General features: G+C 36.6%; 1 protein-coding gene and 1 long non-coding RNA gene across 3 annotated transcripts; one reads left to right on the forward strand and one right to left on the reverse strand.

Annotated features, from left to right (window-relative positions):
* Window positions 1-6311: 6311 nt before the first annotated feature.
* LOC145128531 (uncharacterized) lies at window positions 6312-7311 on the forward strand. 2 transcript variants are annotated; one of them, XR_013716971.1, is made up of 4 exons: window positions 6312-6370; window positions 6695-6750; window positions 6976-7123; window positions 7227-7311. It is a non-coding gene; the product is annotated as an uncharacterized LOC145128531 (long non-coding RNA). The 2 variants fall into 2 exon arrangements; XR_013716970.1 differs by having other exon boundaries at window positions 6316-6370; window positions 6985-7123.
* Window positions 7312-10441: 3130 nt separating this feature from the next.
* LOC145130223 (uncharacterized) lies at window positions 10442-12514 on the reverse strand. The gene is made up of 4 exons (XM_079065060.1): window positions 12096-12514; window positions 11338-11644; window positions 11190-11265; window positions 10442-10455 (listed from the first exon to the last, which is right to left on the reverse strand). Exons 1-4 carry the CDS (start codon window positions 12512-12514, stop codon window positions 10442-10444), a joined length of 816 nt encoding a protein of 271 aa, XP_078921186.1.
* Window positions 12515-20765: the final 8251 nt, after the last annotated feature.

Consider the following 20765-nt stretch of genomic DNA (forward strand, 5'->3'; position numbering starts at 1 on the left):
TTATTATTTTTAACCTTCCAAGATCATAAAATATGCATGTTCTAAGGATTCTTGTATTAAAACCCACACTTTTCTTAAGAGCAAAGGCAAAGTACAAAAGGTGGAGTGTTGACTTTTCCATAAAGCAAAGACACAAGCTACCTCCCATACCCACTCCATGACATCCTCAGTCACTATTCACATCAACCTTGTCCACTCATTGTACTCTTATCCTTCCCCCACAAGTCTCCTTAAACCCACACACACAAAGAACCTATACTAATCACATTCTCTAGATCACAAACACTTCACCTAAAAGCAAATACACCTTTCTCTCTCCTTTTTTCTCTCCAAGATTTCGAGATTCTCCAGGAGTTTTGAGCCTTTCACCCTCTTTTGTTAAGTAAATTTCATCCTGAACCTTATTTTCCCATACTTCTTCACTCAATTCATGGATTTCTCACACAAATATTGTCATATTTGTTGCTAGATCTTCAAATCTTCAAGTATCTCCCAAGTGTTCTTGACTTGGAAACCTCTCTTCTTCCACCTTCATCTCAGGGAATAACTCAAGGTGAGTTCATACCCCCACATTTTCATGTTTTCTTCAAGTTTTAGGGGGGGGGGGGGAATACAAGTTAAAATACCAAAAACTTAACTAAACTCAAACATCAGCTTTAACAAAAGTTTAGTTCCATTCACGGACTGTTTTAACCATCTTAAACTTAATATATTGCAAAAATATTTAATATGCAAATAGTTCAGGTTCATGCCTTTCAAATGACTACTTGCAAATCTCCATACGATTTTTCTACAATTTATGGTGATTTTTACAAAACTGGCTATCATTTCAGAAACGAATTCGGACCAGTCTGTGAATATGAACATTTTCACACAAGTTAAAGACTTCTAAAAATTATAATAAACATTATGAATAAAATAGACACATTTTCTAAACTCGCAGAGTTTACGGATTCAGTTTTTGACTTCGTATGATTTTTCTATGATTTTCGTAAAACAGTGTAGAAAGGTTAAAAACTAGTTACATAGCTTACAATATTAACAACACTTTGTAGTATGTTGAGCAAAGTGCATAACAATAAGTTTCTAAATGTTGGATGTATTTCTTGTTAGTTTACCATCATAAACAGAAATTATTCATTCATGATAAGGTTTTTCATTCATTTCGAACACATATAATAAACTACAATAAGTATAGTTTACGGATTTTACGATAAAAACATACTACATGAAAAAGGTTTTACTCTCAAATCAAACGGGTTTTTCATATACCACATGATAAACTATAATAGTAATAGTTTATGGATTTCATATCACGAATTTATTACATAAAAGGTGATTTCACTTCCACCACGGAAGAGGTTTTATACTCAAACTATATGTAAACTAGTTAACGTAAGTTGTGAGACAATTCTTCCATCGTACTCTTAGAGTACGGGTTCAAATTCATGTAAGTTATAACCAGAGTCTCTTGTAGGGAGAGCGTGATAATTGTGTATAGATCTATATTGAGATTGACACCCCACACCTCGCTGCTAGCTACAGCCGGACCTGCAGGTCTACGGGTGACAAGAGTCATAGGATCTTGACGTCTGAAAAACGTTGTTGCAGGTTAATTCTTGTTATAGTATGGTTATAACGACTCACATAGGAAGTTAACAATCTTTCAAGTTTACGGGGAAAATTCTACTTTAAAAAGGGGTTTTATCTATTTAAAACTATAAACATTATAAGTACAAAACACACACATATTCTCGGTCTTGGGATTTAAGGCTACATAACTTTTTATAAGGAACATATTGGATTTTCTTTGGAAACACATTACTAGTATAAACATTATAAGTACAAAACACACGCATATTCTCGGTCTTGGGATTTAAGGCTACATAACTTTTTATAAGGAAAATAAGGGATTTTTCTTGAAACATACATTATAAAGCACCACGTTTACACAAAATGGATTTCATGACATTAAAACTACGTTTCATCTAGAATTGTTAACTTCAGCTATAATTGCTAAGTGTACATGTTAGAGTTATATATGAATTTAGTCGCAATCGACTTAGAATTGGTGGGCCCACCTTACTTCCTGTTCCTTGTTTGGTTGTGGACCTAGGGCAGACCCATTATATTCAACGGTTTATTTAACTTAAATTTTATATAACTTATATACACTGGGTGATCATAGAAGGAATCTACAGGTCTTTCCAGGGTACATTATTGCATAACATAGGAGCGTTCATTTCACACTCAATAAAGAAAATATTGAATTTTCTGAAATCATACTCTATCGCTTTTACAAGGAAAACGACTTCTTTTCTCAAATAAAACTCTTATGAACTCACCAACTTAATTGTTGACACTCTTTCAAAACTACTTGTATTCTCAGGAAATCAGTGAAACAGGAAATCAACAGCTTTTGAGGATGAGACGTTAAATCGTCAAACATTTCATTTTGTCATCATAGTGTAATTGATTTGAAACATGTAAACACATACTATGGTGTAACTTTTTCAATTATATTTATGATGGTTGTATTTACTTTGAGCACTATTATACTCGTTGTTGTGATACTATACATGAAGTCCTCCACCCCCAGACGTTTCCGTCATCCTTGGTTTGGGGGTGTGACAGGTTGTCCCAATTAAAATAGGTAGTAATACCTTTTGAAGTTTACTAATGTATCAACAATATACATGATAAGATTGGTGAATCGAGTCGTTGATCCATACGAAACCAATTAATCTCGAGGTTATCGGTAGCAATGAGGATAACTAAGGACCCCTATAATGGATTACAAGGTTCAAATAAAGAAATGATTGCTCGTTAACGCCTGCGTAAGCAATTTTGGTTGCTGGAGATTCAGTCATGGAGACGCCTTGCCAGTGCAGGTGTGATTGTACTAGTAAAAATAAATAAATAAATAATCAAACTGCAAGCAACAAGAGGACCCAAGGATTTCCTCTGGGAGTTAGAATAGTAGTACGGTGGCAGGATATCATCAGAAACTTGTTTAAGCTCGCCAAGTTTTCTTGGATGCAAAAGTTCGATTGACAATAAAGGACACTGAAGATCGAAAGAAGTTAAAGTAAGTTCCTAGGTACGTATGTTCAATTGAAGGTCACGGTCGAGTGCGACTACGTATGCGTCTAGTGATACGTCAGTGTTAGTTTAGACTTTAGGGTATACTACGTGTTTGGTTTAGTCATTCCTTCTATTGAAATTGAGTAAGATATTATTAAACTATAATTGAATCTATAAAATGAGTAAGTTAATATAGGGAAACGATTAGACTTTAGCATCCATGTTGCATAAGTTAAGGGTCTCAAATCGGTTGTAGCCTCAAGAGGCTAAGTAGCAAATGCATGTTGTGATTTATAGACATCAAAAGGGATGACAATTGTATTCTTTCATAACGGTGAGATAACGGTTACTGAGGTGTTGATCGTGAGTCTTTACACCCGATAGGGGATGATGACAACAACGATCTAATATCGTAGTCCTAGTAGTTGGATAGTGTCGCGACTTATCCCGAATGCGTGTGTGTGTGTGATCGATCGAATTTAAGCTATGTTCCAATGTAGGTAGAGTAGTTAGAGCCTTGCGAGAAGGCTAATGGTGGTCTAGTGTTCATTATGATCCAGTAGATGGAAAGATAAGAAAGCCTTATAATGAGTCTGTCACCAATATTAGAGTATTGGTTCCATAGTTTTTGAACCAGTTATGGAAGATTTGATTAAAATTCAAAATGTTGGAACACATGAACTAGGTAGAGAGACCACTTGTAATCTAGGTTCGTGTGTGTTTTAAAAGGATACCATAGAAATATGTTGTAAGACACAACGCCATATTGGTATAATATAAGACTTTATAGGGGCATGTTTCGGAAATAAGATTCAGTTAGGATGTCATATGTAAATTCCCCTAATTACTCGCTTCTTAACGAGTCGACAGTGTTCCTAATCACGGAATGAATCGATATTTTACGTCTAAAGGCGATCTTGGATAGGAAGACAAAGACATTACGCAACAAAATGATTGGTTTCGTAAAAGTACAATGGAAACATCAGAATGATCAGAATGGACGTGGGAAACGGAAGAAGAGATAAGAAGCAACTACCCAGAGTTATTTAGTTAGATTTCGAGGACGAAGTCCTGATAAGTGGGGGAGAATTGTAACACCCGTAATTTCGACAATATTTAATCTATTATATTTACGAAGTCAGATATCAATTATAAAATTTAGATAAGTCGTGAAATAATATCTTTTTATAGATATTTGATAATATATGGTTCAACGATTAGAAGAATAGTTTTATAAATAACTTCTTAATTATGATTATGATAAAACATTTAAGTTGAATATAGTTTTTCTTTATAAAAAAACAAACATTGGATATATTTATGATAAAACATTTAAGTTGAATATAGTTTTTCTTTATAAAAAAACTAACATTGGATATATTTATGATTTCTAACGAAAACTTAATAACATATATTATATTATATGAGTGGATTTGTGATCTATTAATAATATATATATATATATATATATATATATATATATATATATATATATATATATATATATATATTATTAAGTTTTTGTTAGAAATCATAAATATATCCAATGTTAGTTTTTTTATAAAGAAAAACTATATTCAACTTAAATGTTTTATCATAATCATAATTAAGAAGTTATATATATATATATATATATATATATATATATATATACATATATATATATATATATATATATATATATATATATATATAGGGTGAGGTTCAATAGAGAACCATAATTAACCAATGAACCAATCGTGAGCGTTGGAAATCATAGCCAAGCAAATAGATGTACACTTTTACATTGGACCCACACACAGCGGATTATACCAAAAAATCCACCCTTTACAAAAAACCCACCACTTTTTTTCGTTTAAAATTTTTTTTAGACAATGTTTTTTATCGAAAAAAAAAAACCGAATATACCGTTGTTCACTATTTTTCGTTCTCTTTCCATAGAGATCCATGATGATATATAAAAAACGAATTTTTTTTTTCGAAAAAAACCCACTTCATTTTCTTTGATGAAAAAATTTAAGGTCTATTTTTTTTATAGAAAAAAAATTAATAAATATATCAAAATTCATATTTTTTTTAGTAGATTCATATTCAAGTTAAAAAAAAAACTTTATTTCAGTTTAGATTCACATTGTGAACCTGTTCAGATTCATATGTAAACATATTTAGATTCACATTATGAACCTCCTTAGATTCACAGTGTGCATAATAAGAAGTCAGATTCACAGTGTGAATCTGAACTGATCGGAGCTTTTTCACATTGTGAATGTTAAAATTTGAAATATTTACAGTTTAGATTCACAGTGTGAATCTACACTGATCGAGGTTTTTTTTTGAACCTTCTCAGATTCACAGTGTGTATAATAGTAATTCAGATTCACAATGTGAATCTGAACTGTTCGAGATTTTTCATATTGTAAATGTTAAAAATTGAAATATTTACAGTTTAGATTCACAGTGTTAATCTGTATTATTCGAGGTTTTATTTATTTATTTATTTTTTTTTAGTCGGTGTTGATGTTTATTAATAGAGTACAAAAAATTAATATTTTTGGTATAATTAGTTTTTTTTTATAAAAATAAACTTAAATATTGAAAAAACTAAGAAAATTAAGTGAGTTTTTTTCGAAAAAAAAAAGTTCGTTTTTCATATATCATCATGGATCTCTATGGAAAGAGGACGAAAAATCGTGAACAACGGTATATTCGTTTTTTTTTTTCGATAAACAACTTGGCCTAAAAAAATTTTAAATGAAAAAAAAGGAAGTGAGTTTTGTTATAATCTGGTACATGTGCGTCCATTATAAAAATTTACAACCCTTCCTTTTCCCGTTGATCGCTTTAAATTCCGACGCTTTGGATTGGTTCCTTGATATATATATATATATATATATATATATATATATATATATATATATATATAAAGTTCTCTATTGAATTTTAATAATAATTATATATATATATATATATATATATATATATATATATATATATATATATATATATATATATATATATATATAAAGCAAAGATAAGGATGTGAAAAAGATACGTTTCATACAATTTAACAATTTCGTACCATTTGAATTAATGAAGGCAATACGTGTTACTTAAGTTTGAGAGATGACTAACCTCTTGTAATCATACAGATTCATTAAATCTTATTCAAACTTTTTAGTATAAATATGCATATTGCTCCTACCTTCTATATCAAAAACAAATACTAGCTATTAGACAATATAAAACATCAACAGATCTTTTTCCTGAAATCGTTGAAGTTTTAAAGGTAATTTTTCCATATTAATCCTTGTTATTTATATTTATAATTATCGATAAAAAAAAATTATTGTTATAATTATAAATTCAAGATAAAATTGACGTTATACTTTTGGTCGTATTGTTTTTATTCGTTTACAATTATTAGACCAAAGACCATGATATAGCTATAACTAAATTATTATTCTTACAAAAACCGTTTTTATATTAGACTAACAACGTTATATAAAATAATTAATGAAACGTTATTATATAACAAAAATATCATTTTTAGTTATATTATAACTTATGATTATTAGGTTGGTAACCTTAAATACAATTTTTACCCGTTTAGATCGAGGAATCAGATGGGAAACTATTGTAAAGTGAGACATACAACAGTTGTTTGAGGTGAGTTATCTCACTATACTATGTATTACAATATATATTCATGTATATTAGGATAGAGAGCTAGTAAAGTAAAAGTATAGTCTTTATGTGTTTTATGTTATTATACTCGAGTTATTGAGTAGAGCCGAAAGTATAGTCTCTATGTGCTTATTGTTACTGTAATTGAACTAGTAGAATAGTGTTGGAAGTGTAATCTCTATGTGTTTAAATGTTATTATATTTAAGTTATTACAGTTAAGTTAGGGGTTGACTGCGGAACGACGACAAGTTGGGAGCCTATAGACACGTGTGTTGACGACGATATGGCAGGTAGGCCGTAATATTATTGGTGGATCGGCAAAAGGTCGTCAGCCAATTGGTGGATCAGCGAAAGGTCGTGAGCCATTGTTTATATGCATGTATATGTATTGTGATATATGGTATCCTGAGAAACTCACTAAGCTTTGGATTATAGTTGTTGAATAATTATTTTTCAGGTTGTTCTTCTAACCATGGAAAGGCTCTAGTGTGACTGTACTCGCATCGAAGAAACTAATAATGTTTTTGGACTTCCGCTAAAACTCACTTTTATAATTAATAAATGTATGACAATGATCTTTTAATAAAGATGTGCTTTTGGATTCGTGTTTTATATATATTTAAAAAAAATGAATTAATTTTGTGTTGAAAATCGGGACGTAACAAATCCGTTGTGATAGTTTCGAGCCTCTTTATCCAGTCACAAGTTCCACCAGTTATGCTTTTGTCTCCACGTCTCCAACCACTTGGCATCAACGACTCGGTCACCCTAACGATCAAGTCTTGAAACATTTATCTTCTACTAGTTCTATTTCTTGTCATTTACCTAAAAACAATGTATCTTGCCATGCATGTCATCTTGGCAAACACATTAGATTACCGTTTTCTTTGTCTGATTCTCATGTTTCTGCACCTTTTGAAATTATTCATTCGGATTTATGGACTTCTCCTATATCTAGTAATGGTGGATTGCGTTATTATATCTTGTTTTTAGATCATTTTTCTCACTACTTATGGGTGTACCCTCTAAAACAATAATTTGATGCGTTTTCTAAATTTCTTCATTTTTCAAATACCATAACAAATCAATTTGGGGGTCACATCAAACAATTCCAATGTGATAACGGGGGGAGTACAACAACTAACACTTTCATATTCATTTTGCCACTCACGGGATCACCTTTCGTTTCTCGTGTCCTTACACCTCTCAGCAAAACGGGCGCTCCGAACGCATGATACGCACTATTAATAACATGATGTGCACCCTTCTTTTTCATTCTCATCTCCCTCCTACTTTTTGGCCCGAAGCCCTTAATATGGCTTCCCACCTTCTCAACCTATTACCTTCAGCCTCTATTAACAATGACACCCCCACTACCGTCTCTATCGTTGCCACCCCACATACGAACATCTTTGCGTGTTTGGTTGATTATGCTTCCTTAGACTTCACACTAATCATAAACTCCAGCCCCGATCCACACCATGTGTTTTCCTTGGCTACCCTATCTATCATCGTGGTTTTTGTTGTTTTGATCTATCCACCAGAAAGATAATCATCTCCCACCATGTCACGTTTGATGAATCGGTCTTTCCCTATGGTTCTGGCACTCCCACCGACCCTCCCTCATATGATTTCCTTTCTGATTCCGACGTCTCTCCCACTCTGAGATATATCATTTCTCCTACCCCTCATGTTCTCGACCACATTCCTCCCCCGGTTGTCAAACCTGATTTCTCAACCCCTACTCACCAGGATCCTCCTCACGAGGACCCTGCACCATTACCTCTCTCTCCTCCTCTTGCAGCACCTCCTCCTCCACCATCCACTCATCACATGCACACTCGCTCTAAAAGTGGCATTGTAAAACCTGTGGAGCGTCTCAATCTCCACTCTACTTCCCATTCCCCTATTCCGAGGTCACACATACATGCTTTGAAAGATCCAAATTGGCATAAAGCCATGAACGAGGAATATAATGCTCTTATTACAAATGATACTTGGGTTCTTGTTCCACACGCTTCTGGGAAAAACGTTGTTCGCTCCATATGGCTGTTCAAACAGAAATTTAATGTTAATGGATCTCTCTCTCTCTCTCTCTATATATATACACATATATATATATATATATCTTTCTCTCGCTAAAAAGCCAGGTTAGTGGCTAATGGGCGCAGTCAACAACAGCGGATCGATTGTGATGAGACTTTCAGTCTGGTGGTTAAACCGGAAACTATACACCCTATCCTCAGCTTGGCCATCTCTAGACACTTGCCTATTCACCAGCTTGACGTGAATAAAGCATTTATTCACGGTCATCTCCAGGATATTGTCTACATGCACCAACCACCCGGATTCCATGACTCACAACACCCAGATTATGTCTGTCACCTTCAGCGTTCATTATATGGCCTTAAACAAGCCCCGAGGGCATGGTATCAGCGGTTTGTCCAACATGCTTTACTCATGGGGTTTTCTTAGAGTATAACTGATTCATCCTTGTTCATATATCATCATGGAGCTGATATTGCGTACTTGCTATTATATGTCGATGACATTGTGCTGATTGCCTCCTCTAAGACTCTACTTTGGTCCATTATTACTCAGCTCAGTCGAGAGTTCGCCATGACCGACCTTGGGGATCTCAACTACTTTCTTGGGATTTTAGCGACTCGTTCTCATGATTGTCTATTTCTCTCACAGAGAAAGTATGCTTCAGAGATTCTTGAACGCGCTCACATGCTTCAGTGCAATCTAGCCTGCACACCTACTGAGACGACTCACAAGCTGGATGCCACTGGTCCCCACGTTGTTGATATGTCGTTGTATCGCAGCCTTGTCGGTGCTCTACAGTATCTTACCTTTACTCGTCCGGACATCGACTTTGCAGTTCAGCATATATGTTTGTTTATGCATGATCCCTAAGAACCCCACCTTCATGCCCTTAAGTGCATTTTACGCTACATTCAATGGACTTTGGACCACAGTTTGTAGCTCCATGTATCCACTACGTCGAATCTACGTGCCTACTCGGATGCCGACTGGGGCGGGTGTCCAGTCTCTCGCCGTTCGACCTCAGGATATTGTGTGTTTCTCGCCGACAATCTCATCTCCTAGTCTTCAAAACGGAAAGGGGTTATTTCTCGGTCCAGTTCATAGGCTGAGTATCGGGGTGTGGAAAATGTTGTTGCAGAGACATGTTGGGTTCTTAATCTTCTTCGTGAGCTTCGGTGACTGCCTACGAAAGCCACTATTGTCTATTGTGACAAAATCAGTTCTATATACATGACATCGAACCCAGTTCAACACCAGCGTACAAAGCACATAGAGATCGATATTCATTTTGTTCGTGATCTGGTAGCCAGGGGCGACGTTAGAGTTTTTCATGTGCCATCTTCCGCTCAGTATGCCGACATCTTCACCAAAGGTCTTCCGACACAACTATTTAATGATTTCAAGTCCAATTTGAATGTTTGGATTTCTCATCCTGATAAAACTGCGGGGATGTTAGCAGATATATATATCTGTATGTATGTTATTATTGTATCCATTTATTTAGCCCAATGTATCTCGGCCCAAGTGGCCCTCCTTGTACTGTACTTATACGTTTCCTAATGTTATTGGATTCATGGGGAAAATACCAATCATCAGAAATCAGCGCTGCAACCAACAAAAGTATTAATCATCATCCACTACAAGAAAAATATAACAAAATTTTCACAAATATTTGGTTACTAATTAATGCCTGAAAAATGGTCACCAAAGTGATTTTATTACAAGTCAGATGATCACTCTTTTGTCACAAGAGGTTCATCATAATAATGATTATGGTAAATTAAATATCATGCCTTTCATTGAATAAGGATCCCCTATATATAAGAAGGTATAGATACAACCAAATATAGAAAAGGATATATAAAGTAATAAAATAATCTCCTAAATATATAACAATATTCTAATTGGCTAATAGTCCCCGCAGTTTGAGCGGGGGGAGGACGAATGCTCAAACTGAATCTGAATTGTTGGTACAAGTAAAGTGGCTAGCCTTTGGTAAATATGTCCGCTTATTGCATAGACGAATGAATGTGAAGAACATGGACTTGACCGAGACGGACCTTCTCGCGCACAAAGTGTATGTTGATTTCCACGTGCTTCGTGCTCTGATATTGAACTGGATTTTGAGACAGATAAACTGCAGAAACATTATCACAATAAACTACCGTCGCCTTCCGAAGAGGAACATGCAACTCAAGTAACGGATTTCGTAACCATGTGGTCTATGAGACAGCATTTCCAACTCCTTTATACTCTGCTTCCTAGCTAGATCGGGAGATCGTAGGTTGTCGTTTAGACGACCAAGAGACTAGATTGTGGCCAAGAAATACAAAATAGTTGGAGGTAGATCTGCGAGAGTCGTGGCATCCACCCAAGTCAGCATCAGAGTAAGCAGTCAAAGTGTGTGATGGGGAAGAAACTAGTTGAAGACCATATTCAATGGTGCCCTGTAGATACCAGAAAATTTTCTTCATGAACTAAAAGTGGGGCTCTCTCGGAGCAAGCATGAATAAGCAGACCTGTTGAACAACATATGTAATATCTGGACGAGTGAAAATTAAGTATTGTAGAGCTCCGACAAGAGTCCTATATAGGGTGCCATCAATAGGAAGTTCACCATCTGTGTCACTGAATTTAGTGGATGTGCCCACGGGGGTAGTGCAAGGCTTGCAAGAAGCCATAGAAGCTCGTTGAAGAATGTCACGAGTATAAGATTTTTGCGACAAAAACATACCATGTTGATCACGTGTGGTCATGATGCTTAGAAAATGGTGAAGGGCCCCTAAATCAGTCATTGCAAAATCCTGAGACAAATACGTGATAATACTGCACAAAAAACCAAAATTGGAGGAAGTTAAGATAATGTCATCAACATAAAGTAATAAGTAGGCACAGTGTCAGCCATGTTGATATATGAATAGTGAAGAATCGCATATGCTGCTCCGGAAGCCACGTGAGGTGATAAAAGTGGAAAATCTAGCATACCAAGTACGAGGGGCCTGTTTAAGTCCATATAGAGATTTCATGAGACGACACACATGAGAAAGAAATCAGACATCCACAAATCCTGGAGGATAGTGCATAAAAACAGCCTCATGGAGATCACCATGTAGAAAGGCATTCTTAACGTCTAATTGGTGAATCGGCCACGCCTTAGACACAAAGATTACTAAGAACGGTCTGAATAGTATTCGGTTTCATAACCGGACTAAATGTCTCGTGACAATCAATCCCTACCCTTTGGGATCTCCCATTAACAACCAGTCGTGCTTTATACCTGTCAAGCAAACCATCTGCTTTAAACTTGTGGCAGAACAGCCACATATAACGAATAACTGGACTAGCGGACGGGCGAGGGACTAGATCCCATGTTTCATTTGCCTGTAACGCTCTAAATTCGTCTTCAATGGCTAGTAACCAATTTGGGTCAGACCGGGCTATAGATATAGATGTAGGAATCATTGAGAGAGGGGATGAGGTGGTAGTTTGGAGGTTGGGACAAGAGACAGGTTTAGTAACACCTGCCTGAGAACGAGTGGTCATAGGATGAGCCAAATGAGGTGGGTTGGGTGGTGTGGGTGATGGTGGTTTGTATGGTGGGTCTTTTGTGTTAGGTGTAGAGGTAGATGGGGGTTGTGTATCGGTGGTGGGAGTGACATATGGTGTGGTGGTTGGAGCGATGGGAGTGGGTTCCATCATCGAGCGGCGAGTATAGGTTAAGATAGGGGTTGGGAGGGTGGTGTAGTGATAGGTGGTTGATTTAGGGAGTCATGGGAATATGGTGATGTTGAGAATGGAAAAGATTGAAGTGGTGCGTCGTCGAGAAAGTCATATGAGGTCGAGGTGTTGGTGTCGGCAAAGGAAAATAAGGTCTCGTTAAAGGTGACATGACGAGATAAATGAACTTTGCATCTGGAAGGATTATAGCACCAATATCCACGAAAGTTTTCAGGGTAACCAAGGAACATGCATTTGACGGAGCGTGTTGAATTTTGTGATATTGAGTGGCAGAAATGTTGGATAGAAAGTGCAGCCGAAGGTGGGTTTGCTGCCATAAAGAGATAAAATTAGTGTAGCGAAGTTGAGTCGTTTGGTAGGAAGGATATTATGGAGATATGCAGCTGTGTGGAGTGCTTCTACCCAAAATAAGTGGGGAAGTAAGACATGAGTAAGAAGGTTGCGGATGATGTCAGACGACGAATCATCCGTTCAGCTCATCCGTTTTGTTAGGACGTCTGTGGACAGGAAAAGCGGAACACAAGACCTTTAGAGTCGGCAAAGGATTTAAATTAATTATTATCAAATTCTCCACCAAGATCACATTGGAACATTTTAATAGTGCGATTAAATTGAGTTTGAATGAATTTATGAAACTTTTTGAAGTTGAGAAATGTGTCTGATTTGATTGAGAGAGTATACCCAGACATAGTGAGAAAAATTATCTATAAGAACCATGTAGTATTTGTAACCTTATTTGCTCAAAACTGGAGAAGTCCAAAGATTACAATGTATACTATCAAATGGTGCATAAGTTAAAGAATGGGAATCGTAAAATGGCAATCTTATATGTTTAGATAAGTGACAGGCATTGCATAAAGTAGAATGCATAGGTTTGTTACAAGTAATTGAAATACTAGAACGAAGCAAATCTAAAACAGTAGCCCATGGATGGCCCAATCGAGTATGCCAGCGATCCTGAGAGGTGGTAAGCAGGGCATAAAAGCAAGTTGAGGGTGTGAAAAGGATAGAGATCACTCGTGGTATCATGAAGAGAAAGAAGAGATCCAGTCTTGATATCCTTAATAGAAAAACCAGATGGGTCAAATTCAATAGAAGCTTGATTACCGATAGTGAATTTGTAACACCCATAAAATTTAAGCAAATTTTTAACCTTTTTAAAACACTTAATAACCATTCAACATTACATATTTTGTTTTCAAAATAGTTATTATCAGAGTATCCCAGTATCAAATCATAAAATCATAACAGCAGGAGGAGCGGTATGATCATGCCTTTGCCTTCCCGCCATCACCAGAAGTACCTGAAACAATATACTGAAACTGTAAGCCCGAAAGCTTAGTGAGCAACCCCAAAAATACCAACCTCAACAATATCATAACCATATCATATAACAAACACAGAACAGCCATGCATCTTGGGTCTACAGTACGACTGGTCCGCCTTCACCGGGCCTTCAGTCCACCTGGTCCACTGCCTGAGTCTACAGTTTGACTGGACCGTCCACGTCGGGCCTTCAGTCTATTTCGCCCACTCTCCGAGCCTTGGCACGTCTGGACCGCCCTCTCGGGGCCTTCAGCCTATCCAGACCGCTCGTCGGGCCTTCGTCCTGACTATGTTCCCTCCCGGGTCTGTAGTCTATCCGGTCCGCCCTGGATATGTTGGCCTACAGCACAAAGCAGGACACGCCTCAACCCAACCCCCAATCAACAACCATGTGCACATATAACAGATAATCACATAACAGTCTATAGACAAACAAACCGATCTAACAGATCATAAGGCATAGCAACATCCTATAACCAGGATACCGACCTAAACCAGGTCACTAACATAATACCGTCCTAACTACCAGGACGCAGATCTAACAGATCAGTAAATATATCATGCAATTACCCGGATACAAATCCGATAAAAAGGCTGGCCTTGGTGCCGTAGACCCTGTTGATATAGTGAGGATAACTCGCCTCGAAATGCCGAACCGGAAGAGATAAGATCAAACCCCCGAGTCACAGTCCTAAACTCCACCACCTATAACCACCATAGGACCAAATTCATACATTCTCGAATTAACAAAATACCCTGAGGAGACAAACTGGTCAACTCTTGGTCAAAGTCCAAGTCAACTGTCAAGGTCAACAGTCCATGTTGACCTCAACTCGTCGAGTACTCTTAGCTACTCGCCAAGTTCCTTGCATAACTTGCCAACTTGCCGAGTCACTCGCCTGACACGCCGAGCCCAAGGCAATCTTCATCGGACTCGCCGATTCATTTATCCGACTCGCCGAGCCCACGACCATCTTCATCGGACTCGCCGAGTCGACCATGCCACTCGCCGAGTCCCTTCAGACCTTCTTCCATACAGATGCTTTTTAAGCCATGCAAAGGCTCCATATTGTAGATCCAACTTTCCCAAGCATGCTTATCACGTAAAGTTACAAACTTTACGTGCATGCAAAACTTTAGAGCCTTAAAATGACAAAACTAAGATTGCAATGAAGTCTAACACTTGAGGGGAGGTCCATACTTGTCAAAGCTGGAAACTTTATGGCCCTAGAGACCGATAGAGTCCAGATCTGAAGTTGTAAACTTCAGATCTTAGCTCAATTCACAAGAATAGGTTCCTAAAAACCATCCAAAAGAGATCTAGGAAGAGATGAGCCATAGAACAGCTTGATACCTTCAAATGAGTACCCACTGAAGTAGTTCTCTGATTTCCCACGAGTCTCTTGCTTCAATCTACTTGTTTTCCTCAAGCTCTTCTCCCCAAAATCCTTCTTCAAGCTTAAATACACACCAATGTAGCATACACACACGAATTAGGGTTTTGGATCGTTAAGAGGCTGTAAAGGGGAGGCTGGGGAGGCCAATGATCCTTTAAATAGGGTGCAAAACCCCAGAATTAGGGTTTTTCCTCCACCAGCTCCTACTCGTCGAGTCCCTTCTTGGACTCGGCGAGTAGATCACTTAAACGCGTGGCCAACCCGCTGCTACTCGGCGAGTCAGGCAACCAACTCGTTTGAGTAGACCTCGAAATCATGAGAATTTATAACCTTAAATTGATACTCGGGAAATCGGGGTGTTACATAATTTACGAACATATAATAAAATTTTGATGATTGTTGGAGTAAGCAAAATATTTTTTTAAGGCATAGGAACGAGAGTGGTTATAGTGAGTGGTGTGGCCTGACCCATTAATTGGAAGACTAGACCCATTTCCAATGAAAATAGATGTTATAAGAGAAGTAGGCATGGGACTAGATATTTTACCTGGATCCGATGTAAGATGTGTTGAAGCACCTGAGTCCATATACCAATTTTGACCAATAGGATTGAGGTTGACCTGCTACATTGTTTGAGCTAAATCTGATGGAGTGTAGTCTGAATAACCTACAAATGGTGGGTTAGGGATTGCGGAATGTGGGATCGGAGGTTGACCAAGGGACCCGTGTTGCAATGTTTGACGATAAGCGGGGTTGTACGCAAAAGAGTTATTCGACCAGTGAGTTCATGTGTGGTTGGTTCCCTATAATTGATACGGTGATGGTGGCGGGTTCCAGTGTTGTGAATAGTTCCAGTTTTGTGGGTTACCTTGGTTCCCGTATTGTTGCTGACCATGACCCCCTCGGCCTCGATAGTTACAGCTGCGACCACGACCATACCCACCACGTCTTCGGCTATTACGAGGTTGTTGTCTACTACTCGAATAGGGTTGATAAGAAGGGGTTTGATTGCGTTTGACCGGGCTATTTTGGTTTAATATAAAATGTTTTAATTCGTTTATTTTGATGTTTGATAACCCAAGAATGGCCCTACTTTGATAGAATATTGAAAAAATGTATAGGCAATCAAAATTAAAGGACTTGGGCGGAACCTGCAAGAAAAACAAGTATGAGGAAGATAACAAGCATGGGGGACGAATTGCTAAAGTGATAAAGAAAAATGTTGCTGTAAAATTTGACCATTCTTTAATGTTTTTATCATATCTCAAGATCTAGAGCTCTAATTTACTTGATTCAAGAAGTTTCGGAAACCAGATAAACTTTCCTACAACTTTCATGTTTTGAGTTTCTATTGATCTTGTGTTTTCATCACCAAAAGGAGCACGGAAGATGAAGGACACCCTCCAGACGTCAAGGACGCCCCCTAGGACGCCTATCCGTTTTACACACTTTTCCAGTGCAAATGATGTTGGATGAGTGTGTAAGTCCATAACTCTATTTGGTATGTACTTGACCCGACCAGGCATGGTCCATTTGGGTTGCATGGCATCATACACGTGGATAGACTAAATGAGAGAAATAAGACACTTATGGTTATTAATATATTATAAGTTCTAATATATTAATAATAAGAATAATAATATTTAATTAGTATTGATCAAGAATTAATTTAGAATTAATTATGTGATCAAAAGAAGACTAATTAAATATATGGGTTGATTGTGTAAATCATCCATAACTTATATAGTGGGCCAAAGCTCCATGGATAATCAAGTTGGGTTAAACCCATAGGTTGCTCCATGGATGCTCCATGGAGGTTACTTAACCCATGGGTCATGGAAATGAAAGGTCATGACAATTAGGGTTTACATGGTGTAACCCTAATTGTAACATAATATATAAGCATCATATTATTCACCAAAATCGGCCACAAGTGTGTGTAAAAGAAGGGCTAGCCGATTTCTTGAAGTGTGGATTTCTCTCTAAGTTATTCCAAGAGCATTTGATGTTGTGTGAGCCATTTGAGGTGTCACATTTGAGGCACTAGGCACTCAAGCCCCATGGAGTCAAGCTACACTACAAAAGGTATGTATTCTATCTATATTATTACCCAAGTATCTATGATTGTATGCTAGATAGGGTAATACCTTGGAATATTAGCATTTGCATGTATATTAGAGAAAACATAGATCCTTAAGGTATTTAGGGTTGCATCTACACCATAGGAGTGTTAGAATGCTCAAAACCCAACAGTGGTATCAGAGCCTAGGCTTGCTTTCTCTTATACTTGATGCAAATTGATTTTTCGAAGCCAAGAATCTGTCAGAACAGAAAACTCGACGAGTTCTGGAAGACAACTCGACGAGTTCATGTATTTGAGCATGAACTCGACGAGTTCCATGTTGAACTCGACGAGTTTGACTTCCTGTTGGCAGATTTTCGACTGTTTTGGCTGGAATTGGACTAGGAACATTACCCTAAGCTGTTTTTGAACTTATAAACCTATTTTTGATGTGGTAATGTTCATGCTAATCTAATTTCAAAGATAATTGTCAATAGATTCATGTTTTGTATTAGTTTAAGAGTATTGCTAATTACATGGAAAAGTTTGATGTGAATTATCTTTGTTCATATGAGTTGCTTAGATTAATAGAAAAGTTAATTGAATAGTTGTTTTCAATCCATTTTAATCTAAAAGTTGATTCTAAAATGTGTTTGTGTAACTTGTCCTCAAGTTACATGAAAAGTCACATTAAAGTTTCTTAAAACTCATAAAAGTTGGCAAAGGTTACAAAATGAAGAGTCTTGTCTTCATTGAATGGTTTTATGACTCCATAACTTGTCCTCAAGTTATGGAGGTTCAAGAGTCACTTCATTAAGTAATAAAATGTGTAACCTTAATTAGCTCCATAAGTTACAAAAATAAAGAAAAGTTACATTCTCTTATTAGTTTAAAGTCTTCCATAACTTGTCCTCAAGTTATGGAACTTGAAGAGTTTTTTAATTAAAACTACTTTAAACACATAAGTTATGGAATTAATTAGTTTTGAATATTTTCAAAACTTGCCCTCAAGTTTTGGAATATGTAAAGTTTCCCTGAAGAATACTTTAATTCCAAGTTAAGCCCTTAGAGTTTTAAAAGTTAAAATTCAACCCTTATACTTTATAATATTATAAGTTAATAATATATATATATATATATATATATATATATATATATATATGTATAAAAGCAAGTCAGTCTTACCATTAGTAGGCCTCATTCACGAAGCCGGTCTATAAGGGGGTATAAGGTTGTTGCCTATAAAATGGCAGCTTAATGGGTGTCTACTCTCACCCACCGCTTCCTTGACTGGTGGAGGGTCGTTAGCCGAACAGGTAGGACAAGGACTATAATTCTCCCTTCATTAAAAGTATTAATGATAAATACTAAGTAACTAAACACTTATAAATTCTCAATCTTAGTTACTTAGGAAAATGTGAATAAGGTGCTAATCCATGAAATTACACTTTGCACTTTGTTTAAGCCGTTAGTGGAGCGTGTGTGGTTAACCGGCACACTAACCTGGACTTAACAAGGTAGGCAAAGGGTAACTTAATGTTTATCATAGTACCGATGGAGCGTGTGTGGTTAACCGGCACATCGATTGAGGGGTAAACACTTAAGGGTACCAAGTAATTTGCATGGTTACTTCACACCTTGTTTTGTGATCCTCGGCATCCCAGTCACAAAACCTGAAGGGCACACTCGAGATTGAAACATGCCATTGAAAAGTTCAATGAATCTCAAAAGATCTAGGAGTTTCAAATCCAATTAAAACCTAATAATACATTTCGTTTATCTTGGTGGAAATTGGTGAATCGTCATTCACCTACCTTCAAATATTTTATATCTTGGATTACGACATCCCTCTTCTAAGTTATAAAATAGTTTGTTGGGTCCTAGCCTTAATATTTCATATTGGGTGTCATATTAAGGACTTTAGATCAACTATCTTGAATATCTCCCAAAAGATGTCTAAGTTCAGACATCTATGATCTTCCCAAATCTCTTAGAACTTTACTTCTTTCACCTCCTCCAGTTATTCTCCCTAACCCACAAGTTCTTGAAAAGTTCAAGGTCACTCAAGCCCTATTGGCAAGGCAAGGTCTAGGTGTGATCACATCTTGGAGATGAAGTCACATATTGACAAGCCGGGAGAGTTGGGTGTAAAAGTCTTGAGAAAGTTGGTTGTTCAATCACTTTCTAAGTCACATAGTGAGTTCCTTTGGGACTCCTATGAAACAGACTATGACAAGACCCTTAATGATCTTATCTATTTGCTTGGTACTGCTGAATCAGCAATGATTTGGAAGGGTAGTAAAGCAAATTTGATTAGAAGATCGACTTCCCAAAACGTTATAGATAGGGACAATAGTGACACGGGAAATCCAGAAAAGCATTCTCTTCCCAATGGAAAGGGATTGGCCATAGTCAACTTGGTTGACCAAATGGTAAAGAGAAAGGCTAAGGCTGAGATAGTCCCATGTACTATTACCTAAGGGTCCATATGTTTCTATTTCCAAAGGAAGGGGCTTTGGTTACGAAGCTGCCAAACTTACCTAAGGATGGTAAAGTCAATGAGTTTGAATTTATTTCAGGTAAAGTCCATTGTCTAACTCTATTAAGTTCCTACTTGGAGATTCTTATTACATGATGTGACTGGGTCACATGTTGATGTTATAAAAATCAAAGAAAAGAGAGAAAGCTTAAACGAAGTATATGCTGATTCTGATGGCGAAGATGGACTTCGATCGCATCAGAATTTTTGAGTTGTTACTTAGGAGTTATGACTCATTGCTTAGGAATAGATAACAACAAGGTTTTCATATGGATTGTAAGGATGAGTTCTTCCGCAAAGTTTTTTAAAATAAAAGGAAATTTTTGATTTTATTTATTTTAAGTATCCTTACCATGGCATTTGTGGAAAAAAAAATTTGTTGCTTATATGATTCCATTGCTAGTAATATAGGAAAATGGTTTTGATTCTTTCATTTGTGGTAGTGTCTTAATTTACCAAATAAGGAAAGTTTCTCATCACCCAAGTTTCAATTGGACCGAAACTTGGAATCATACAAGGTGTATAGTATGATGAATGAGAATTTTCAACTTTGGAAAAATTAAGACTAGTTACTTGTTCACATGTATATGTGACTCAAGAGAAGGACTAAGGGATCAAGTACACATTCATGTGCACTAGTCAAAGTTCCACAAAAGATGGACAAGAATATTCGTCATGATTTACTAAAGCTTAGTAAATATGGTTATACTTACAAGTTTAAGTATAATTCTGAAAAACATTGAAAATACTTCAATGTATGGCAGAACGAATGAGAAGAATCAAATTTGGTAGAAAGATAAAAGTTTCTCAAATCTGAAAAGATGGGAGAGTACTTTAATATCATGTTTATGATCATCTTAATGATTAAGATACCATATCACAATA

Source organism: Lactuca virosa, chromosome 8 (genome assembly GCF_052849685.1).
Source record: "Lactuca virosa cultivar CGN04683 chromosome 8, Lactuca_virosa_CGN04683_v6, whole genome shotgun sequence".
NCBI classification, from domain to species: domain Eukaryota; kingdom Viridiplantae; phylum Streptophyta; class Magnoliopsida; order Asterales; family Asteraceae; genus Lactuca; species Lactuca virosa.